At 32.1% G+C, this 24,561-nt stretch overlaps 6 protein-coding genes and 1 non-coding gene across 8 annotated transcripts; 3 read left to right on the plus strand and 4 right to left on the minus strand.

Annotated features, from left to right (window-relative positions):
• Positions 1 to 5,000: 5,000 nt before the first annotated feature.
• LOC108459618 (uncharacterized) lies at positions 5,001 to 8,514 on the minus strand. Its single transcript, XM_017759019.2, has 6 exons — positions 7,892 to 8,514; positions 6,074 to 6,273; positions 5,810 to 5,950; positions 5,639 to 5,719; positions 5,424 to 5,548; positions 5,001 to 5,339 (listed from the first exon to the last, which is right to left on the minus strand). Exons 1-6 carry the CDS (start codon positions 8,118 to 8,120, stop codon positions 5,291 to 5,293), a joined length of 825 nt encoding a protein of 274 aa, XP_017614508.1. The 5' UTR covers positions 8,121 to 8,514; the 3' UTR covers positions 5,001 to 5,290.
• A 570-nt stretch (positions 8,515 to 9,084) lies between these two features.
• Positions 9,085 to 9,501, minus strand: LOC108459958 (uncharacterized). Its single transcript, XM_017759351.2, has one exon. It carries the CDS (start codon positions 9,499 to 9,501, stop codon positions 9,085 to 9,087), a length of 417 nt encoding a protein of 138 aa, XP_017614840.1.
• A 2,000-nt stretch (positions 9,502 to 11,501) lies between these two features.
• LOC108459567 (uncharacterized) lies at positions 11,502 to 13,063 on the minus strand. Its single transcript, XM_017758954.2, has 4 exons — positions 12,610 to 13,063; positions 12,403 to 12,465; positions 12,211 to 12,285; positions 11,502 to 12,124 (listed from the first exon to the last, which is right to left on the minus strand). The coding sequence occupies exons 1-4, from the start codon at positions 12,925 to 12,927 to the stop codon at positions 11,789 to 11,791; spliced, it is 792 nt and encodes a 263-aa protein (XP_017614443.1). The 5' UTR covers positions 12,928 to 13,063; the 3' UTR covers positions 11,502 to 11,788.
• A 1,322-nt stretch (positions 13,064 to 14,385) lies between these two features.
• Positions 14,386 to 15,907, plus strand: LOC108459937 (uncharacterized). Its single transcript, XM_017759334.2, has 4 exons — positions 14,386 to 14,950; positions 15,089 to 15,151; positions 15,269 to 15,343; positions 15,456 to 15,907. The coding sequence occupies exons 2-4, from the start codon at positions 15,110 to 15,112 to the stop codon at positions 15,729 to 15,731; spliced, it is 393 nt and encodes a 130-aa protein (XP_017614823.1). The 5' UTR covers positions 14,386 to 14,950; positions 15,089 to 15,109; the 3' UTR covers positions 15,732 to 15,907.
• Positions 15,908 to 16,258: 351 nt separating this feature from the next.
• LOC108459712 (uncharacterized) lies at positions 16,259 to 17,848 on the plus strand. Of its 2 annotated transcripts, none has more exons than XM_017759112.2 (4): positions 16,259 to 16,859; positions 17,003 to 17,065; positions 17,139 to 17,213; positions 17,325 to 17,848. In XM_017759112.2, exons 1-4 carry the CDS (start codon positions 16,545 to 16,547, stop codon positions 17,664 to 17,666), a joined length of 795 nt encoding a protein of 264 aa, XP_017614601.1. In that variant the 5' UTR covers positions 16,259 to 16,544; the 3' UTR covers positions 17,667 to 17,848. The 2 variants fall into 2 exon arrangements, with proteins under 2 accessions (XP_017614601.1, XP_017614600.1); XM_017759111.2 differs by having other exon boundaries at positions 16,260 to 16,859; positions 17,000 to 17,065.
• A 1,878-nt stretch (positions 17,849 to 19,726) lies between these two features.
• Positions 19,727 to 19,818, plus strand: LOC128294588 (small nucleolar RNA R72). Its single transcript, XR_008284896.1, has one exon. It is a non-coding gene; the product is annotated as a small nucleolar RNA R72 (small nucleolar RNA).
• A 376-nt stretch (positions 19,819 to 20,194) lies between these two features.
• Positions 20,195 to 23,496, minus strand: LOC108460828 (tubulin beta-6 chain-like). The gene is made up of 3 exons (XM_017760500.2): positions 22,872 to 23,496; positions 21,128 to 21,397; positions 20,195 to 21,045 (listed from the first exon to the last, which is right to left on the minus strand). Exons 1-3 carry the CDS (start codon positions 23,275 to 23,277, stop codon positions 20,363 to 20,365), a joined length of 1,359 nt encoding a protein of 452 aa, XP_017615989.1. The 5' UTR covers positions 23,278 to 23,496; the 3' UTR covers positions 20,195 to 20,362.
• Positions 23,497 to 24,561: the final 1,065 nt, after the last annotated feature.

The raw sequence follows: 24,561 nt of genomic DNA on the forward strand, positions 1-24,561 counted from the left end.
CAAGAAAATATACCAAATTTTGTAAAAGAGAGAAATTTTCATACACACAAGTCTATTTATATAGCACTATGATGAAAATTAGGCAAAAGATAAATTTAATCCCTAACATTTATTTATTTGTCATTTTGGTCTTTATTATTTTTTTAAGGTCATTTTGGTCTTTATTATTTTTTTAAGGTCATTTTGGCTCTCAACCTTTAAATTTTAGTCAAATTGCATGCTTTTGGATGAAAAATTTGACTGAACTGTTAAAATTTTACAACATTGATGTGGTCACTAATGTGGTAGTCCACATATAATTCATATAAATTCAAAATATATATATATTTAAAAATCAACAAATTTTTAAAAGGTTCATAAAAACATTTAGAAAATTTATCCATGTTAGCCGTGAATTATACGTAAAATGTCACAATGTCATTAAAATGTTAACAGTTCAATCGGTTTTCCGTGAAAAATAAATAATTTGATTAAATTTTAAAGGTTGAGGACCAAAATAACCAAAATAACATAATAAATAAATGTTAGGGACTAAATTTATCTTTATACCTAAAACTAAGAAACAAACTATTCTAAATAAATTAAATTCATTGATTTTAAGGGTTTGAAAATACCAAAATATTCATTGATATATATCCTTAGTAAATCAAATAATAGCACATTAAAAGTATTTTAAAAATAAATTAAAATGTTTTTATTTACAAAGAAGTATCAAAATTTGGACCTTAGTTAGATGAGATAATATTTTTGGTCCCTCCATAAATTAATTGTTTAATTTAAGCCATTTTAACATTACTATGTTTAGCTTTGGCTCCTTAATTTTTAAAAAAATTATCTCAACCCTCCCTCAAAGTAATAGTACTTACGAGTTCTTTTTATTATAGGAATTGATCAAATGAGTATCTCTACTATTAAATTGATCAATTTAATTTTTAATTATTAAAAAAATCAAATAAGGCCAAATTCAAACAAAATTAACATTTAGTGTTTAAAAATGACAATAACGGTTAACATTGTTAAAAATTGACATTATTCATTACTTTTTAATAGTATAAGGACGATATTAATTTAATCCGGTCTTTATAATAGAAAAATCTCCCAAATGCATTCATACATATATATATATATTCATACTAGGTTTAAAGAATTTGAAGGACTAAAACCCCATGTGATGGCTTGATGGTTAAAGGTGTTTATTGTCCTAAATATGATCTGGGTTTAAGTTACGCTAGTTACATTTGTTATTCGGACTTTGCCCTATCGTTGTAATTCAAATAAAATAAAATAAAATGAATTTGAGGGACTAAGGCTGCTAGCTCCCACTACTATTTCCCCCATTGATAATAAAAGCAGATAATTTTTGGTGGTGAATTTTGGGCAAAAGTGAAAACAATGGATCCTCTAATGTCTGTTTCATGATTTGTATATTTATATGATTTCATATTCTCATTCGGCCTCCTATATTTGGATGCCTTCTTTAATATTTTTCGTCACATCGATGCAACCAAATTTGAAATTGGAACTCAAAAGGGGCTACCTTACAATTCTATATCATATGAGTGGCACTGCTACATTTGGAGGCATCTAGAAATTATGGAAGCTAATTAATGAAATTGAAAAAAAAAAATATTATATCAAAATTTAAAATTTAGTCCCTCTACTTTTATAATGTTTTTATTATGCCGATCGATGTTGATAATACTATTGGTTGTGATGATGTTATTAAGCTTGTAAGAATTAGTAAAAGGGAAAGGTTTGCGTACGTGCATGAGAATTGGAGTCGAAGTTTAAAGTAGGGCAAATGAATGGATGTTGATATAGTAGAGGGACTAAAATCAAAATTAGACCAATTAGAGCACTTGATGATGCAAAAATAAATGCAATCAATTGGGACAGCTGTACCAAAGTCTCCTTTTCCACAACAGCTGTAAGTGGCTGATACTTATCCATCGAATTTCAATTTCAGCAGTTTTGGAAGTATGTTTCGGAAATGAATTTTAGTGACCCTTTTTAGGGCATATAGAGTTGTGCTCAACTCAATGCCCAATTATGCCTTTGTTTTAGCTGTATTAAAGTTGGTGTTATATCTTTTAAGCATTTTAGTGCATTGTTTAACTACTATTAGCATTCAGCAGCTAATGATTTCATTCCCCACTAACCCTAATTTATCAATGAAAATAAAATACTTGTTGACACCAAGTTAAAATTATGGTGATGGATTATACTTCATTCAATATGAGCAGATAGCTGAGAGAGAGATTCGTATTCCTAAGCCATGAGGTTTCATAAAGAGTATCGTTGGTCATTCTAAAGGTGTCATATATCATTCGTTTATTAATTTTATATTTCTTAGACATGAGCTAATTTAAATGGGGTAAGCAGGGTCTTGCCCTCCTCCCTAAAAAATAAAAATAATGCAATTTAATTTTTTTATGAATAATGAAAATTTATGTTAAATATGGTAAAATTGTCATTTAAAAAATGATGAAATAAAATTTTAATAAATGATAAGATTATATTTTGATATCTTAAAATTTATAATTTAATTTTGACCTGCTAAAAAATTTCTAAATTCATCTATCACTAGAGCTCAATTGACTTACTAATATCCTTTTTACACGAATATGAATTATCATATTAAGACAACGAGTAATTACAATTTATGAATAATTTGCTTTTGACAGATGCATAATTGGTCCCCACAATATGTGTTCATCTTGTTGTGGGTCAATGAGGTAGAGGGTTCACAAGATGCGAAGCTTTTGGGTTTTTAATTGATATAATTTGGTTCTCGCGGAGTATCTTACGAGGCTAGCGAGCCATGAGGTATAGATAAAATAATATATAAAAATTAATATTTATATCTATTTTAAGTTTTTTCTTTTTATGCATTGCTTTTTATCAATAACCCAAGTTAACGCTTTGGTGCCGTTGAAAATCTATATGCTCTTAAATATTATAATAATAATGATATCAATTGAGTGAAAATCAGTGAGGCAGGCTGGCACCTACAGGAAGTTGAAAAGCTCGTTTGTAGTTTATCCAGCCAGATCATATATGAAGTAAATGGATAAAGGGAACTATTACTAACTGTAGGGAAAGGTAGGGCCATTTGGATACACACACGCACGAATGAAAATCATTGTCTCTGTCATGGTTGGACTAACATCGGGAACTGTGAACCTAGAACCAAACCAAAAGTCATGTTTGGTACAAAAGAAAACAAGGGGTCTATAAAAGATAAGAATATGTCACAGCTGGCTCCCTACTCCCCCAATCATTAAACCTTAATGCCTCACAGCTTGCAAAGGATGATCCCTATTCCATTCCACCTTTCTTTTATAACGAAAACAAGAATTGCGAATGAATATATTGTTTTGTATTAATTTTATTTTATAAAATTATTCGAATATATATTTATATTTGAAACTGCAAGTATCCCTTATGGAGTTTTGTATTAATAAGTCGAAAGATGAATCTGGCGGCTCAATCAATGTTAAGCATTTTGTACCCAACTCCGATTCCGAAGTTGGTGGTTAACTGAAATGGTCCTTTTTCTGGACTCTACATGAATAGCTCTCTTTTGTCCTTTCCAAGCTCAAGGGAGGAGTTTCGATTTAACATGCAATGACACAATAACTCTCGCCAAATATCTTATCCGATGGTTGAACCAATTAACTCTAATATTATAAACTTGGAGAATGATTAAAGCTATAATGACGGATACTATGGTGTTTTGACGGATTTTATTTATCATTCCTCTGCTTAGCAAAGCCCTTTGCTCTTGGTGCTACGACGTCGATGACTCTCTGCTGTTTCACATGATCTAATCTTGGATGGACTTTAGTGTCATCGCACCAGTTCCTCCTGGTATCTGTTGTTGCTTATCTTCTAAGTTTGTTTTCAACCTTGGCTCCTCCTCTATTGGTGTTCTTGCTTGTTTTGTGGCAACCTCGGTGTCTTTTTTTTGTGCTTCACAATGTCATGACCTCCGTCGGAGGCGTGCATGCCATTGGGTCAATTGCAGTGACCTCTCGTCATGATGCCAATGCTCTCTCCCTCTTCCTCCTTGCTTGGCGACTCTTGGAAAGCTTGTTGGGATTTTGGGCTTAGTCCTTGGGCTCTTGTTTGTTATATCTCTCTGGGCTTTAGATATTTCTCAGTTTTAAAAGAAAAATGTTTTATGTTATTATTTATTTGTATTTATCTACTTTTTATTTTTATTTTGTAATGATTAAATTGATTGAATAAAAATCAATAGTTTGATTAGTTTGAAAATCGACCTAGTTCTTACAATACTAGATAGAAATGTTCATGGATTGAGTTGAATTAGTCTCATATATGGTATTGGAATACAATACATAGTTGTCCATAATCGATTCAATCTAAAATATGAACCTCAAATTTTGTTCAAATCTACTTAAATCCAGTCATATTATTTTTAGGATGATAAATCATTTAATATTTAGTAGTTATATTTTTACTTTTATTTTCCTATGGTGTTATTAAATTTTTAAATATAAATAGGGTAACATATTTTTTAATATTCGTATTGCATTAGAGTATATTAATTCTAATTGGTATAAATTACATAAAACATAAAATATATATATATATATATATATATATATATTATAAACTTAAAATAAACTTAACAAAACTCAAGATTTTAATATTAGAGCCCAAACCTGAATTATTTCAAATCTAATAGTTTTATTCAAACTTTCCTAAATATCAAATCAACCTTCAAATTTAGATCAACAACCTCACTCTTAAACCGTTCTAGTTAAAAACTCATTCTTTGTTAATTGAGTATTAGCTTAATTGGTATTGACATTGTTGTCAATACAGTAAGATGTGAGTTCGAATGCATTGAAGTACATTATTCTACTATTTAAAGGTTGAAGATAAATTATAAGTAATTTTAAGCATTGTATAAAAATAACAGAGATGATAAGAACTAATTATAATGAGATTATTGTTAAAAAAAAATCAATCGATTCTTAAAAGTAAAAAGCCTTTTATGAAATGTTATATATCAAAGCTTATTTGAATAATTTGAAAGGCTTCATGACCATGATGATTTTAATTTTCTCTGGACTTCATTTATGTCGTTTACCAAACCTGATGATACTATATAGTTTATTTTGGTGAAATATTCAAATGAACTACGTATATGAACAAATATAATTCATCCTTAACTTTATTGATTCCTTGTAATCATTGCCTTAGTTGCTGCCAGAAGAGAATGAAAGTACACTAACCATCCTTATTTTGCTACCTTCAAAGTTTACACCACAGCGGAGGGGAGTCGCACGACGAGTCGTCCGCCGAGGATACTGTTAAATTGAAGGAAAATAAACGCTTTTAACGACGGATTTATCAATTGAAGGCATGTTGTAAAATTCATGCACGATACTCACTTTTTGACATAGTAGTAGCAAAAATCTGCCAAAATGGAAGTCTGAACAATCTCGGAAAGCAGGACGAAACAAGGCCATAATCCGTATCCCAGAGCCGTCAATAAGCGCCCTCGAGTGTCGAATACCTAGGCAAAAGAACGTCTACTCATTTAGATCCAACATTCAAGTCAATCAATCAAGAAACATTGCTCAGCGTATATGCAAGTCCATTCTACCTGGATAATCCAATGTGCACAACTAAAGAACCTCGCAACGCCCAACGCAAACACGTAATGTGCGGTAAACGGTTCGATGATCTGAAACGGAGACACAAAAAGGAAAGGTGATATATGTTCAAACAAGTATCGGTTTTAAGAGCGACGAGCGCTTATCGCTTGTTGCCTTACCTGAATGTTCTGCATGAGCCGCAACTGAGGCAGAACCGAAATAGCTTCGAGGTAAACACAGAAAGCCCAGCAAATCCTATTGAACAAAAGATGACTTGTTGTTGGATGAATAAACAACGACAAAACCGCACAAGGTATGACCTGTTAGGAAATAAACTCAGCGCGTTTAAGCGACGGAAAATGGTTCGAAATACATGAAAACGTTAAAACAAAACACAATGTAGCAATAACAAAGGAACAAAGAGGTTAGATACGAAGACAGACCACATAGTGGATTCCTAAATTGTCTTTGTCGTGCATGTACGTTGACCTTAGTTTAAAACGGATCATGTAAATGATCCAAAGGGTTGTCCCTAACGTAGCTGTATCAAGTAGTGTATGTATGTCGTATTCCATTACAAAACTGCAGTATAATCGAACAGCTAAAAATATAGCTGTTAGTTCCTGTGATTTAAGGGAAAGTCCTGCAAAGAGAAGTGAAATTAAGACGCATGCAAAGGTAGTAGTTGATGAAATGAATTATCAACAAAATAAATACACATGTGTATATATATATATATATATATCTCCTTTTTAAGGTATTGGTAGGGATGGTAACGGTGCGGGGAAAGTTTTGCTAAAAACAACATGGATGCAATTTTTATACCTCTTGCAAATAAGTAGAAAGATGTTTTTAATTTCTTAATTTTGATATTGAGCAAATTAATTTTTATAAAGAAGGTAGTAATTTAATTATGCCAATTTTCAAAATGAGCAACCAATTAATTATAGTATCTTACTTTTTATTTGTATAATTATAAATTTAACATTCAACATTTACGAATTTTGTCATTTTGGTTATGATTTAAATAAAAAAATCAACAAATTTAGCCCTCGTTAGATATCAACGAATTTAGAATAAAGACTAAATTGGTAAAATGTGTAAATTTTGATTGCTAAATTGTTGAATTTTGTAGAATTTGAACCAAATTGACAAAATGTGTAGATATTAATGGCTATTATATCAATCAAAAGTAGGATAAATTGACAAAAAATTTTGAACACCATGATTAATTGTCCTTAATTACTCACTTTCAACACTGAGAAGAATCAATTTATTCAATTTCCAAATTGAGAAAGAGTATAGAAATTTTTTTTATCTTGCAAAATGATTTTATAAAATTTCAAAACCCAATCCAAAAAAAATTCCTACTGTAGTAAACTCCTTGTGTTGTGGTGCTACGAGTTTGATCTGACCATCAACCTGAACCAGAAGTTTTTAATTGAAAGCTTACCCACTTGTCTTGAATCAATTTTTGAAAAAAAAAATTATAGTAACAATTATAGTAAGAATTTTTTAAATGGGAACAAAAATGATCTTAGCCATTACATTAAAATAAATGATTCTAAACTTTAAATTTTGTATTTATCTTACCTTATTAAAATACAAACAACTACAACTAAATTTTCCTCTCTATTTTTAGCAAAACAATTAGAATGAAAAGCAAGATATTAGAGTTGTTAAGATTAATCAATCCGAGTTTTAGCTATTTGTTTTCTTGATTAAAAATTGGTCAACTAAGAAAAAATTTCAACAATTTTAGAATAAAATGGTTGATCAATTTCTTAAATCAAGAAAAAAATACCTAAAACTCAAATTGATTAATCTTAATGCCATTAATCTCTTGCTTTCCATTTCAAATTTAAAAAAAAATATGAAAGTAAAGATTATTCGAAAAATTTCATGGTGAAAATATAGAAAAATTAAGTGTAATTAATTTTATTTTAATAAGATAAGATAAATTTAAAATTTAGAAAATTTAATGGATAAAATCATTTACTATATTGCGACCAAAATCTACTCCTATGGATCGAAACCTTACGGACTGGGGTTATTCTACCGTAAATGAAATAAACATACTAAATATCTCCACTAATGGATAATATCTGATCCTCGATTACCAACCAAGAAACATACAAACAAGATTAAGGTCAAAGATTCTATTTTTTTTCTTACAGCAAGAGGCATTTATAGCTACAAAATATCACTGATTATGCATGAACATCCAAAAGAACATCAATCAAAGAAAAAAAAGGAAGTACCAGCACAAGCTTTCTCTTTGGTAAGCTTGTAAATAAGGACAAAAGTACCCAAAGCATGAACAGCCTCAGCAGCAACAAAAAGATTGTTGTGATCTTCCACCACCATTCTCAAGAACAAAAGAGCTGCCATCCCTGAGATAGTCGCTAAAAACGCTTTCATCTTCGGTGGTTGTCGTCGGATCCATGTGGTGAAGGCGAAGATTGGGTTCTTGGTTGCCTTACCCTTCATTGTCTCACACACGAACTGGTTTTGTTAGTGGAATTTTTGGGAGTAGTTTCAAGTTAGAAGAGTGCCAAAAAGGTTAAACAAACTGTTTTAGTGGCGGAAACCAGAGAGGCACGCGGGTTTAGACCAACACTTAAAGGAGGGTGGTTGAACTGTTTTTGGTTGTGGCTCGAGACGTTGGCATTGAAGAGGATGAGGTTTTGTTAGCTCACTGTATTTCGGACAAGTCAGCGGACCAATTAAATTCTGTCTGAAAAATGTTTGGCATGTCTTCTAAATTCTATTATTAATTTGTAAAAGAAAATTATAATTCCACCATTTAAGTCAAAACTCTCAAATGTAGCCTTGGATTTGCCCATGGTGTTCTAAATCGGGGGAAGATAGACCAGCTTTCACTTTGAGCCAAATATACAGAAACCGAGGAAGCTATACTTGTAAGCCCAGTCCTTCACATAGAAAATAACCCAAGTAAGCCCAAAACGAAGTGTTTCTGGTAGTATACACACTATACCAAGACAAGATGAGCCTATTTGAATTTTTGGGGTTCTTGTATTATATTGCTAATTAATATTGCATAAGTATTGTTGTATTCTTTTTTTTTTACCAATTATCATTTAGTTTAGAAGGGCTAATTAATTATTAACGAATTAGCATTTTGTGGTTGTCATATCAGCCCCGCCATCTTTTTTATTCTTTTGCTGATAAACATGGTAGAGGCATCCATTTCTCTAGGGCTGAAAATGTGGAATAAAGTGCTTATTGGTGGGTTGAGTGAAATAAAAATAAAATTCCATTTAATTGATTCAATAATTTTAATTATGAAAATCGCATTTAATCATCATAATTGACTTGATCGAATCTATTTAATCCAACAAAGATGATTTATAGAGATTATTCAGCTTCCAATATCATCCAAGCGATGGGTGCTTGGGGGGGGGGGGTGTATAGCAATAAACAAAAAGCTGTTTCACAGATACACAGACCTCCAAATATTAGGAGACCACATAGAATGAAAATAAGACTGGTAAGAGAGCATGACCAAAAGCACAACCACCACCATAATCATACCCCAAGGCAAGTCCCAAGTCCTACGTACCAAGTCCCTCTTCGTCCTCACGTAAGGAACCACCAACCTTTCACACTTACTCAAAAACTGAGCTGCAAAAATCAACATGACAGGCAAGAACAGAAGGAACAGCTTCAAGTTAAACACCGTATGGTGGACCTCTCTCTTCAAGTTGATGTAAGAAGAAACCATGAGGAGGACACATATGATGCCGAATATTGAAAGGAGAGGCAAAGGTGGTGCTGAAATGGAGGTTATTGCTTGTTCCGTCCATCCTTTCTTCCAACCAGGACCTTTGTCCTTGAACAGCCAACCCATCTCTATGTTTTAGGCTATTTTTGCCTCATTTATGTATGTATATGCGTGTATATATAGAGGATTAAAGCATGAAAAAAGTGAGCTTCTTTTGCTTTGGTATAAATTCCAAGGTTTTAGATTCTTTTGCCTTTACCCACCTTTCTTTTCTACTCATTCCCACTGTGATACAAAAAGAAAAATCGAGAAATTCATCTAATTATTATTAACCATTGGTTTCTCTCGAAAAAAATTAGACTAATTTAATCTATATCAATTTCGAAAATGAGTAATTAAAGATAATTCATCACAATTTTAATATTTTTTGTTATTTGTACATATCTTTTATTAATATAATAATAAATTTAGCTATCAATGTTTATGTATTTTGTCAATTTGACCCTGATTTAACAATTTTAGCTTGCAACATTACTTATTTTGTCAACATTTATGTACAATATATAAACATCGATGGCAAAATTTATTAATATATCAATTAAAATCATGTACAATTGATGCAAAATATGAACATTGCGATTAATTGTCCTGAGTTGTTTAGTATTGAAATTGACAAAACTAAATTGCCCAATTTCTTTTAGAGAGACCAAATTAGCTCAATATCGAAATCCAGAGAGACTAAAAAATGTTTTTACCTTTCTTTTTATTTAATTCATAAATAATTTTAATTTTTATGATGTAAAAATAAATATTTTATATTTAAAACAGTAAAAAATTACTTAAAACAATATATAACTAATTATTTTTTTAAAATACTTATTGGTTATTTTTATTGACTTAAAAATTAATATTTTAGAAGAATTTAAAAAAATTAAAATGTATTGAAATAATATACAAAATCATAAAATTGTTATTTTGTCAAAATAAATTCTGAAGTCCTAAACTCAAAACCTGAAAATTTTAAATTATCATACAAATAATTAAAAATCTAAAAAAAACCGATCAAATCCAACTAAACTCAACTAAAAACCACCTACTTACTGTTAATGATTAATAGATGTTGAAATCCACCTTTTATTTCTACTCTAAAAACAAAATAAATTCATTAGGGTATCGGTTGTTTAAATATTGTGACAAAACTCAAAAAGTATAATGATTTAGATAAAATTCAATGACTAATTTAATTACAGTTAAAAGACTAAAGACTGATTTGGATGTAAAAAATAGAAAATTTTATTTAAATAAAATGAAAAGAATTTTTATAATATAGGGTAAATCGTATTGATAGTCACTTGATTATTAATATATTTCTTTTTAGTCACTCAATTATGAAAAATTATAAAATAACTAACTAATTATTTAATTAATTTTAATCACCCGTCGTTAAATAGCTAATGGAAAGATGATTGGGCAACTTTTAATATGACATAATAGCAAGTGTAGCCCTCAACTTTTGTACATTGTGTCAATTTTGTCTTAATTTTAAAAATTTAGCTCTTGATGTTTACACATTACCTAATTTTATCACTTTTTACATGAAAAATATAATTTAATAATGTGTAAATTAGAAATTTAAAAAGAATTCTTTTAAATATTTATTATTATTAAACTAGACAATTCTCAAATACATTGCTTTCCTTATACTTAAAATGACTAAGAACTTGATATCTCTCTATGATAATTAATTCATTTTTTGTTAGGTTGAGTTGATCCATTGATGAAGCAAATCAAAATTTAATTTAATTTTTTAAACTTGTTAGACTTACAATTTTGTTGAATTCATGAAGTGAATATTTTTATTTTAAGAAATTGAATTGGTTATTTTTCAAAATTTGGGTCGTTTTGTTTCTTTTTATTGTTCGTTTTTCCATTGAATCAAATACGGAGACAATGTAAAAATGGTTACAAAGAAAAGTAAAATTACAAAAAGATCAAAATACATAATGTGTAAACGTTAAAGATTCATTTTTTAGAGTTAAACCAAAGTTGACTGAATATTGAAGGTTAAAATTGTTATTATCCCAATTCTAAACCTATGAAACTGTCTCAAAGTCAGCAACCATGTATTTGTATACACATAAAATTGGTGTCAATAACTCCTTCTTTCCACTTCCATGCTTATAATTTAGGTTTACAGTCCATCAAAATTAGATTCCTTCACACCCAAAAACCAAAGCTAAAAAATTTCTCACCAAAAAAGAAAATCTTGCATTGAATAAATCATACTAAAAAAGCATGTATTGGAGACATTTAATACCAAATCAAATATATTCTCTTCTCATTATCAACTTCCCTCTAATTTACAATTTTCCATTCTGTCTACCTTAATGCCGCCTTAGAGACCAAAAAGGAGTCATGTTAATGGGCACCCAGCTTTGTACAGCGATTTGAAATTCTTTGCTCTGCAAATTTGCTTCCTTTTAAACCTTGCTTCTGCTGCTGCTCTGCTTTTGTTTACTATGTCTAGATCGATGAATGCTTCCTCTGCTGAAACGTTGAGGTCTGGGATACTGTTTGATGATGGCAACAATGAGATCATTTGAACCATCTGATCCATCATCAACGGTTGGTGGTGAACCCTGCTGGGAATTCCTTGTTGTTGATGATGTTGACCAACACTCATTTGGGTTGATTGTATCCCAAGATTCAAGCTTTTATGTGTTTCTGGTGTGAGAAGACTCTGATTTAACTGTTAAAACCCAAAAAGAACATAATTAAAAAAAGTGATGAACTAACCTGACCCCACTTTATCAAAAAAGTAAATCAATTCAAAACCTTTAGTTTCTTGGATTTCAACTCCAAATTCTCAGCTATCTGTCGATCAAGCAATTGCCTCTTAATCTCTATATCCTGTTTGAATTCCCAGTAATCAAAGATTTTCGTAAACTATTGAATCGAAGAACCAAGTAAAAAAGATGAAGATAATGCGGTGATATTCAAGAAAATGAGTTAAAGAAAAAAACTCACCTTTTTAAGTATTTCATTGCGATGGGTAAAATCCTCCACCGTCTCTAAAAATTGTTCTTTTTTCTGTTTTATTAAGAAAACAAAAACCCAGAACGGACACATATCAGAAAACAGAGCAGACGTGTAAGGACAATGAACTCAAAAAAAAAAAAAAAGAAAAAAAAATTCAAGGTGATGATGACCCAAAGCGAAGATAAAACGACGTACCCTTTTGAGACTATTAACCGAAGAAGCTTTTTTCTTGGGAGGCAGAGGGAGAGACTTCTCATCTGCTTCATTGGAACAAAAAGACAGGGGTGTATCAGGGCTTGAAGATAAGACCTTTTCGATGGGTCCCACGACGGTGGAAGAAGGAAGAGGCTGTTTCGACGGCGGCGGAGAAGATGTGCAAACAGATCTCTTCCTCCGGCAGCCCCAAGTACAAGAAAAGCGAGGAGGGCGTAACATGAGACGGGGAAGCTCCAACATGATATTGGCAACCTCAATATCTTCTATGGCGAAAACACTGTCAAAGCTCTGTTTCATTGTTAACCCCAAAATTCCTCAATTTTCATCTGATACTTAAAAGAACAAGAAAAGGGGGAAAAACCTGAATGAAAGAATTGAAAAACAGAGAGCAAAAGATAGAGAGAGAGAGAGAGATGAAGAGATTGAGTTACTTGGAAAGAGGGTCTCGCTGGCTCTCAGCATATAAAGGACTCGCCATGGGTTATTGACACGTGTCAGACAAGGAAGGGGATTGAGAATGGCTTTAGGGTTTATACGCGCGAGTTCAATAAGGTTTTTAGTTCCTTTGGTTAATTTAGTTAAAGGAGTATTAGGAGACTTAAGATTAAAAACTCCAAAGGTATTTATTGATTTCCCACAAAGCTCATTTGGATGTAAAATTATTTATTTGAATAAAATGAAAAAAATTCAAGAGTTTATACAAAGTTGTAGAAAGGATCAAATTACACAATGTATAAGTATTGCGGGTTTAATTTTTTAGAATCATGACTAAATTAAAATAATGTATAAATGTTGAGGGTTAAAATTATTATTATGTCAATTTTAAAAAGCTACCACATCAACTTTTCATTAGTAATTTAAAGGCCGGTAATCAGAAAAAAAAAATTCCAAAGGTGAAATGATCATTTTATAATTTTTTATAATTAGGTGATTAAAAGAGAAATTTCCTAATAGTTGGGTGATTATCATTAGAATTTACCCTTTAATATATTAATTAAAATTGACTAAAATAAGAAGTCTACCAACTAAACTAATATGTGGAATGACAATTGGCAGCTTCTATGAATGTCGTGTGATGACAGAGCAACAGTTATTCGTTAATAATAACCACAAAAATGACATATTTAAGTTATTTTCCTTAAATATCTAAATTAGGTTAAATTCTGTCCCAGTTTAGTTCATGTGTTTTGTTAGTCCTTGTTAGTTTTAATTTAATATTAATTAAAATTTAATTTTCATATAAATAATCATCAAACATCCTAAACTACGTCTCTCGCTTTAAATTAGTCTTTAAATTTTAAATTATTCTAATTATATTTTTAAATTATTGATGTTATATTATTAAGGTTATTATGTTATTAAAATTATTAATTTAACTGTTAAATTAGATATCATATCTCATGTGATATAATTAGAAAGGAAAATTTATAACGGAAGTTTTAAAAATAGGTGTTGTAAAAGTCTTAATTTTTAAAATATTCAAAATTTTACAAAAAGTATTACTATTTTCCTTTTCTCTAGTTTTATTTTATTTTTGGTTTTAGGAGTTACATTGTAACAAATTTTTCTTTAAATTATTTTATATAAGACATCACGTATAATTAACATTTAAATTAATAATTTTAATAATAATAATAATAATAATGATAGTTTAAAGATATAATTAGGATATATTAGAATCTAAGGCAGTGGAATTGACTCTAGAAGTCAATCTATAGTAAACTCAAAAAAGCCCATTAAGTGGCAAAAGGAAATAGGGCCATAAACCCTAAAACCATCATCAACACCCTCTTCATTTATGACACGTGTCATTAACTCAAGGCTCTCGCCATGGATTCCTTTATGTGCGAGAGTGTGCGAGAGCGAGAGAGACCCTCTCTCCAAGCAACTCAATCTCTTCATCTCTCGCTCTTTATCTTTTGCTCTCTGTTTTCCAATTCTTTCAATTAAGACCGCCTTTCAATTCAAATCCCCACTTTCTTGCTCTTTTTAAGTATCAGAGCAAAATTGTGGAACTTGACACAGAGCTTTGACAGTGTTTTCACCATGGAAGATATTGAGGTCGCCAATATCCTGTTGGAGCTTCCCCGTCTCATATTACGCCCTCCTCGCTCTTCTTGTACTTGGGGCTGCCGGAGGAAGAGATCTGTTTCCATATCTTCGCCGTCGCTCCTTCCTTCTTCGGCAGTCGTGGGACCCGTCGAAAATATCGTATCTTCAAGCCCTGATACACCCGTCTTTTTGTCCCACTGAAGCAGATGAGAAGCCTCTGCCTCTGCCTCCCAAGAAAAAAGCTTCTTCGGTTAATATTCTCAAAAGGGTACGTTGTTTTATCTTCGTTTATGGTCATCATCACTTTCAATCACTTTTCTTTCTTTTTAGAGTTCATTGTCGTTACACGTGTGCTCTATTTACTGATCCATCTCCGTTCTGGGTTTTTGTTTTCTTAATAAAACAGAAAAAAGAACAACTTTTAGAGATGGTGGAAGATTTTACCCATCGCAATGAATTACTCAAAAGGGTGAGTTTATTTATTTTTACTCGTTTTCTTGAATATCACCGCGTTATCTTCATCTTTTTAACCTGTTCTTCGATTCAATATTTTACTAAAATCCTTGATTTCTCGGAATTCAAACAGGATATAGAGATTAAAAGGAAATTGCTTGATCAACAACTAGCTGAGAATTTGGAGTTGAAATCCAAGAAACAAAAGGTTTTTAATTAATTTATTTATTTCTGTTTGCTTTCTTTGATGAAGTGGGGTCGTGTTGTTTTTCAAGTTTATCACATTTTTTTTAAAATTATTTTCTTTTTGGTTTTAACAGTTAAATCAGTGTGTTCTCACACCAGAATCAACCCAAATTAGTGTTGGTCAACATCAACAAGGAATTCCCAGCAGGGTTCATCACCAACCGTTGACGATGGATCGGATGGTTGAAATGATGTCAATGTTGCCATCATCAAAGGGTATCCCAGACCTCAACGTTTCGGCAGAAGAAGCATTCATGGATGTGGACATAGTAAGCAAAAGCAGAGCAGCAGCAGCAGCAAGGTTTAAAAGGAAGCAAATTTGCAGAGCAAAGAATTTGAAAGGTGTTTAGAAAGCTGGGTGCGCTTTAACATGAGTTTTGTGTCGGATTTTTATCCTCTTTTTTTACGGCGGCATTAACGTAGGGTGTATGGAAAATTGTAAATTAGAAGGAAGCTGATATGGAGAAGAGAAATTATTTGATTTGGTATTGATATTCTTAATAAATGCTTTTTGAGTATCTTTGAATGATTGATTCAGGTTTACTTGGTGAGCAAGAATTTAGCTTTGGTTTTAGGGTGTCTTTATTTTGCTAAAAAACTTGCACCTGCTCAATTTATGACATAAAATATGGATATTATGTTCTTCCTGAAGTAGCAATTTGACAAGAATGTAATTAGGCTAGTGGGCGAGATGCTTGTACCACCCAGTCTCTACTTCCCCTTAATTGTAGAGAAAAATAAGGGAAAAAAGTGCGCCAGATTCTTGTACCACCCAGTCTCCAAACGTACCAATAACTACAGGTGTGGGCGTTTCAGAATCACGCACATGGAAAGGGCGTGGACTAGTTTCTAAACTTAACTCTCCTAATACTCCTTTAACTAAACTAATTATAGGAACTAAAAACCCATATTAAACTCGCGCGTACAACCCATCAGATAAATCCATAAACCCTAAAACCGTTCGTTCTCAATCCTCTTCATTGTCTGAAACGTGTCAATAACCCATTGCTCTCGCCATGGGTTCCTTTATATGCTGAGGGTGAGCCAGACTCTCTTTCCAACCAACTCAATCTCTCCCTCTATCTTTTACTCTGTTTTTCAAGTCAGCCCCTTTTCTTGTCTTTTAAGTATCAGAGGAAAATTGAGGAATTTTGGGGTTAAAAATGAAACAGAGCTTTGACAGTCAATTCACCATGGAAGGTATTGAGGTTGCCAATATCATGTTGGAGCTTCCCCGTCTCATATTACGCCCTCCTCGCTTTTCTTGTACTTGGGGCTGCCGGAGGAGGAGATCCGTTTCCACATCTTCTCCGCCGCCGTCGCAACAGCCGCTTTCTTCTTCCGCCATCGTGGGACCCATCGAAAAGGTCTTATCTTCAAGCCCTGACACCCCTCTATCCTTTTGTCCCAATGAAGCAGATGAGAAGCCTCAGCCTCAGCCTCCCAAGAAGAAAACTTCGGTTAACACTCTCAAAAGGGTACGTCGTATTATCTTCGTTTTGGGTTATCATCACTCAAATAAATTTTCTTTCTTTTTTCGAGTTCATTGTCTTTACACGTGTACTCTGTTTACTGATCCATGTCCATTCTGGGTTTTTTTTTTGTCTTGTTAATAAAGCAGAAAAAAGAACAAATTTTAGAAATGGTGGAGGATTTTACCCATCGCAATGAATTGCTTAAAAAGGTGAGTTACATTAATAAGTTGTAATTTTCTTGAATATTTCACTAAAATCTTTGATTACTGTGAATTCAAACAGGATATAGAGATTAAGAGGCAATTGCTTGATCAACAAATAGCTGAGAATTTGGAATTGAAATCGAAGAAACAAAAGGTTTTAAATTTATTTATTTATTTATTTCTGTTTGCTTTTTTGATAGAGTGGGGTGGTATTGTTTTTCAAGTTTATCACATTTTTTAAATATTTTCCTTCTGGTTTCAACAGTTAAATCAGAGTCTTCTCACACCAGTAACAAATAGAAGGTTGGATCTTGGGGTACAATCAGCCCAAGTTAGTATTGGTCAATACCATCATTATCAACAGCAAGGAATTCCCAGCAGGGTTCATCACCAGACGTTGATGATGGATCGGATGGTTGAAATAATCTCAATGTTGCCATCATCAAACGGTATCCCAGACCTCAACGTTGCTGCAGAGGAAGCATTCATCGATCTAGACACAGTAACAAGGAGCAGAGCAGCAGCAGAAGCAAGGTTTAAAAGGAGGCAAATTTGCAGAGCAAAGAATTACAATGCCATTTACAAAGCTGGGTGCCCTTTAACGTGACTTTTGTTAATTTTATCCTTTTTTGCTCTCTGTTTTTATTTACAGAATGGAAAATTGTAAATTAGAGGGAGATTGAGAATATATTTGATTTGGTATTAAATGTTTATAATAAATGCTTTTTCAGTATCTTTGAATGATTGATTCAATAGAAGATTTTGCTTTGGTTTTTGGGTGTGAAAGAATCTAATGTGAGATTCAAGGAACCTAAGATTTGCTATAAAAAATCTACAGCACACGCCATGGTTAACTGCGAGAATTTCTTGGGTGATTGGAAGTTGAGAAATTTGGTCTAATCCTGGTTTTGATCCTTTAAAATTTTCAAAAACCAAAATTATAAGGATGGAAGTGGGTTCTTGACACCCAACAAGCACAAGGTTGCTGACTTTGAGACAGTTTGATGGCCCTCCACCTATGTTTTAAGTAGTAAAACAAAATGGATGGTTGGCAACTTGATCTAGTGTTTTATGTAGAATTTAAGGAAACTAGGAACCACATCTATGGAATTCCTTTTTACTATGTACCTGTTGGCTGCAATGCACGATAAGAAAGACTACTCCCCACTTCCAAGTAATTTCCTTATGCATCTCAAATAAATTTCATCTTTATACATCATTTCATTTCGAGGTACATATAGCATGCTATGTGTCATTATTCAGTCAGTCATGTAAGTTTTCAACAATAGAAATTGATAAAATTTTAATAAAATGACCAATATTCTTTTTAAGTTAAGGTAATTTTTAAATAATAGAGTAAAATACAATCTAACTTATAATATAAGACCTTATATGGTATTTTTATCCCAATTTAGATAATAACACATACATTTAATGTAAATAGTAAATACATTTAACTTTTTGGTAAATTCATTTAAAATTTACAACAAATTATAAGTTGTAGACATCTTAATTGATTTAAGGATGTTAAAATTTGAATCACCTAATAAATGTTTAATTGATCTACTTCGAATGGAAAGGTTTTTCTTTTTTCTTCTTGAATAGTCAAGGCGGGATGTGGCAATTATCTTTGTTGAAAGACAAATATTGGAGCAATTTTTGACCTTGTCCCGCTCGATATTTTAAAAATTTTATTATACATTAAAAGAAAAGTATGTAACACATATAATGGGTTCATAAAAAATTATATTTGACTTCAATTAAAACTTAAAAAATTTAAATTTATATCAAATTATGTTATATATTAATCATTTGCCATTAAGCAAGTTTTAATGAAAAAAATAAAAAAATATTTCAAAGTTAATATTATGAATAAATATCTAACATGTATTCACATAAAAAATATTAAACAATAAAAATTAAAGAGATAAAAAACAAATTATAATAATTGCTAACTCAAATGTAGTTATCCATAAGTGTCTTCTATGCTATAGAACATGAATATGTATATGAATATGCATGATCTTCCTTATCAAGCACCCGACAAGACGCTCTTATTCTGTGAACCTATCGAACTCTATTTAGAGTTAGAGACAAAACCCTCTATTGTAGTCCTAGTATATGTTTGGATATATTCTCTTTTTCCTAAATAAAAGGATAAACGCGTTTAAACACACTCGAATCCACGTGCTCTTGCATTGATAATAATATCAATGATAACCGAGCTAAAACTTAATTAATTGGCGGCATATTTGAATATATTCCAATTATTAATTTGATTATGTTTTAAAATGATAATTATGATTGTAATTACAATTATGACTCCGGATGCAAGTTTCAAAAACAAAAATATATATTAATTGAAGGTTTAACATATAAATATCTTCTTAAAAAGATATAATATAATAATAATTTTATGCTTCCTTTTGTATGGGCATTGGAGTAGGAGTAGCGTAGTAATTGGGTTTTTAAAGAGCGTGAGGATAAAGCTTATCAGTCCAAATAAGAAACCCAATGGGATTCAAGGTTTTTCTGTTTTGGTTAAGTTTCCAGCAAGCGTAGGGAACCCCTTTTCTTGTAATATATAAACTTGGAGAAGCATAGACAAAGAGCAAAATGAGATAGTAATATTTTGATTCTATGGAAAGGGGAACATAGAGTGGCCCCATGCAAATGATGAGGATCATTCCAGGTATGAGAAGCTCGCCCATTAACTGCGAGCGATGTTTGCACCTCATACTTCCATGACTCTGATGCATATACCTTTTTGTTTCTACTTTTATTTTATTCATCCCGTTCCCTGCTGCCTTTTTTCCTTATAAGTTTTAAACACTTGCTCTTTTAGATTATAATTTTGAGTTGCCGCAAAACATTAATTTTAAGAAAAATTTGTTAGTTAAATATGATAGTTATCCACATTCAAATTATCATTAGATTATTATTTAATATTTTATTTTAATGCATCTAATTAGATTATTACCAGTTCTATCATTCCCTATACTTAGTATTTTGATTAAATACAACTTCTTAATGTTTAACATTTTATAAAAAAAATGATGAAAATATAGAATTAATATATTTTAAACTTAATTAAACAACAATGTCTTTAATCATGGAAGACCTTATTAGCAGAGGTTATTAAGTAAAACCGATAATACTTATGTTGAATATAGTCTGGAAAGAGCAAACAGCATAATCCTGAACCTGGGAAATACAGAGTTTAACAAAAACACACCAATAGCCACACAGTATTACATAAGCATGTAAAAGTCGCAAATATGTAATAATAATTGCCCAAATATTTCAAGGCTCGTAGTTCTCTTCCACACCTTCCTCCCCCTCGTACTCGCCCTCTTCCTCGACAGTGGCGTCCTGGTATTGCTGATATTCAGCCACCAAGTCGTTCATGTTACTTTCCGCTTCGGTGAATTCCATCTCATCCATCCCCTCACCGGTATACCAATGCAAAAAGGCCTTGCGACGGAACATCGCTGTGAATTGCTCACTTACCCTCCTAAACATCTCTTGGATCGATGTCGAGTTCCCAACGAATGTCGACGACATCTTCAAACCCTTTGGTGGGATATCACAGACACTGGACTTCACATTGTTGGGAATCCACTCCACGAAGTATGATGAATTCTTGTTTTGGACATTGATCATTTGTTCATCAACTTCTTTGGTGCTCATTTTGCCTCGGAACATAGCTGAGGCTGTCAAGTAACGGCCGTGACGAGGATCGGCAGCGCACATCATGTTCTTGGCATCCCACATTTGTTGTGTCAGCTCTGGGACGGTGAGGGAAATGTAATGCTGGGAACCACGGGATGTGAGCGGTGCGAATCCAACCATAAAGAAGTGAAGACGTGGGAATGGGATCAGATTTACGGCTAACTTTCGGAGGTCGGAGTTCAGCTGTCCAGGGAACCTCAAGCAGCATGTTACACCACTCATTGTTGCAGAAATCAAATGGTTCAAATCTCCAACTGAAAAATTATTAGTGTTGGTGTTAATTTCAGAATCTAAATTGTTTCACATTATAGTCAAAATGAACAATCTATCACTCACAGCTAGGGGTAGTAAGCTTTAGAGTCCGGAAACAAATATCATAAAGTGCCTCGTTGTCAAGCACCATGCATTCATCAGCATTCTCTACCAGCTGATGCACGGAGAGGGTGGCATTGTATGGCTCCACAACTGTGTCGGAGACTTTAGGTGAAGGGAAAACAGAGAATGTCATCATCATCCTATCTGGATATTCCTCTCGAATTTTCGATATTAGGAGAGTTCCCATGCCTGAGCCTGTACCTCCTCCAAGTGAATGGCATACCTGGAAGCCTGGTCAAGAAATAACATAAACAAGTGAGCTTCATTAGCCAATTCAAAATGACAATGGCATATTTATTTTGGGCCCCCTTAAAGTTACTTGATTCAATAATCCACCATCACCATTTTAATGACCTGTAGCTTCTTAATTGGCTGCAAGGGTTTTTTTAACAAATGTACAGGCCAACACTGAACAGGCCAACACTGATTACGAAAATAAAGTTTAAAGACCTGATTCGACTAAAAACTAATTTAAATATTTAACTCAAACAAAGGACATAGTTTGAAAGTCCGCCGTACAAATTCATCATTGTCATTGTTTACGACACATTGTTATTACATTATTACAGCAACAACAGAACAAATGATCACAATATTAGTCCATTTCAGCTAGATCAGGATCCAGAGATATGGTCATTTAGTATAATTTAACATGTAATTGTTATTATAATGTACTTCAAAAATATGGATAAACAAGATCTGATATTAATGCCAATTTCTATTATGGACTGCGTCATTGTTATTACTATAAAACAGATTAAATATCCACATGGTGATTTAGATTATTTTTTTTTTACATTTTTCTTCAAAATTCAGGTATTAAAATGTGAAGAACCCATGATAACAATAATGTAAAGACAACAATTATATGGTGATGAGCTGGTATGGGTCCCCAAGGGTCCAAAAAATGCATAGAAAAGTTTATCAATTTCCATGAGATCTAACCTTAATGTTAAATTTCACAAAGAAACAAAACACTAGTTAAAAAATATTTGATCCAATAAAGGAGAAAATGACATCCAGCTGGTCAATCACAATCAAGATAAAGACACATGTACTCCTTTGCCTCCAAATTGGACAAAAAGCAGCTCACTAAAAACAGCTCAGACTCTATACTTATTTTCACAGTGAATTATGATCAATCATAAATTCAAGATATTACTACTCTCTACAATTTCATGGATGGATAAAATAAGATACTTTATCCTCGATATGGCCAACGCCAAAGAAAAAACAAATCAACAGGAAAGCAGATATATATCGTTATCATGAAATAAAAGTTATAACGTAATACAGCTGAGTAGTATGATCAAATAATTGCCTGCTAGTTTGGTTTTAATTAAACAAGAGACAAAAATAATAATCATCTATTAAATTATTAGTCTTCTACTTCAACGACAACATTAATGATCAATAATATGCTAAATTCGAATATTTATTTACTTATTCATCCATTGCTGTATCTGTATTCCGTATATTGATTTTTGCCCGAGGATATCAAATTCTAAACAGAAACGTAGAAAAATAAACATTGATGTGAAGAAAAAATAAGTAGAGTAAGTGTGTTGGAATGGATGAGGAAAATACTATGATCAGAATCACTTGAACCAAAATTAACGCGGAAATTTAGCTAAATGAAAGTATCTAAGAGAAACATGAAAAAAGGCAGAGGAATAGCATGTAGTACATAGTTAGTAGTATATACCTTGCAAGCAATCACAATTCTCAGCCTCTTTACGAACAACATCAAGAACAGAATCAATCAACTCAGCTCCTTCGGTATAATGACCTTTAGCCCAGTTGTTACCGGCACCGGATTGTCCAAACACGAAATTATCGGGCCTAAAGATCTGTCCATAGGGACCGGATCTGATACTATCCATAGTACCAGGTTCAAGATCCATGAGAACAGCACGAGGAACGTACCTCCCACCAGAAGCCTCATTGTAATAAACATTGATACGTTCCAACTGTAGATCAGAGGACGACGATTCATCTCTAGTGTAACTTCCGGTGGGATCGACGCCGTGCTCGTCGCAAATCACTTCCCAAAACTTGGAACCGATTTGGTTCCCGCATTGGCCACCTTGAACGTGAAGGATTTCTCTCATGGTTTGGATTGGGAGAGGAATGGAAGGGGATATGTGGAGGGGAAGGGAATGGGAAGGGAAAATGGTAATAATTATAGAGCGGGATGGATGGATATATATTTTTGAAGGGATTGTGTCTGTTTGTATTTTGGCTGTCGTGTGATACACGAGGGAAAGTGGAGGGCGTGGGTTCGTTTAAAGTTTAAAACGGAAAGGGAGTTTGTTGGGTGAAAAACGGTAAGGGCGCGCCATTTTAAGATCTTTGGGTTTTAATTAGAAGTTAGAACGTCTCTTTCGGAATTTCCATTATGATTCTCTTATTACCTTTCCCTTCTCCCGTGTGTTAGATAATTAAGGTGTGATTCTTCATCTTTTAATTTCTTAATGTATTTATTAGTGTAAGTTCAATAATGAATTTTCTGCATTCTATAAGTTTAGTGATTATTTTATAATTTTTAAAGATAAATTATTAAAATGTAATTTTTTATAATTGAGTGATCAAAGAGTAAATAAATTATATTTGGGTCCATATTTATGTTTGTTTATTTTTTGTGTTGGTAAAAGAAAATGATGGTCTATTTCAATTAAATGAATATGCTCACAAATATTTATTTTTAGAGTTTTATTACTAAATTGAAAAGAATTGAACAAAAAGCAGTGCGTTTTTTTGGAACTGCCATTCAAAAAAAAGTTATTCAATGCTATAGTTGGATGTCAAAGACATCTATTTTTAAAACAAAACGATCGGTCTTTTAATGTCATTATTTATCTATTCCTATAGATTTTATAAATTATAATTATATATATACTACAATACAAATTGCATAAAAATAAATAGAGATGGGAAAATCGCATAAAATGCTTCTATTCTAGAACAAAAAAACAATATTATATAACCCTTTTTTATTTATATTCCATACACTATCCAGAAAAAAAGAAGAAGAAGAATTTCTATTTAATTTATTGGTACCTTTCTTTTTATATCTCCATTCAAATCTATAGGATAGAATAGGATCTATATCTATTATGATATATAAATCGAATTGATGAAATCAAAAAACGCAAAAAAAATCTTTCTTTTTCTATCACCGCCTAGTTTTTTGTTGTCTTACATTTATAATTTATACATCTCCATTTATACATGAAAACTACAGCATAACATACATGATTAAAGACTTATACATGATGATCGCACGTATTAAGACTTAAACTTAAGTATTCAAACACCTAAGTTTATGAACTTATAATCGAACATGTACATCAACAATTAAAAATATATTCATTTATTTAACTCGGGAACAAATA

This window comes from Gossypium arboreum, chromosome 6 (assembly GCF_025698485.1).
Source record: "Gossypium arboreum isolate Shixiya-1 chromosome 6, ASM2569848v2, whole genome shotgun sequence".
NCBI classification, from domain to species: domain Eukaryota; kingdom Viridiplantae; phylum Streptophyta; class Magnoliopsida; order Malvales; family Malvaceae; genus Gossypium; species Gossypium arboreum.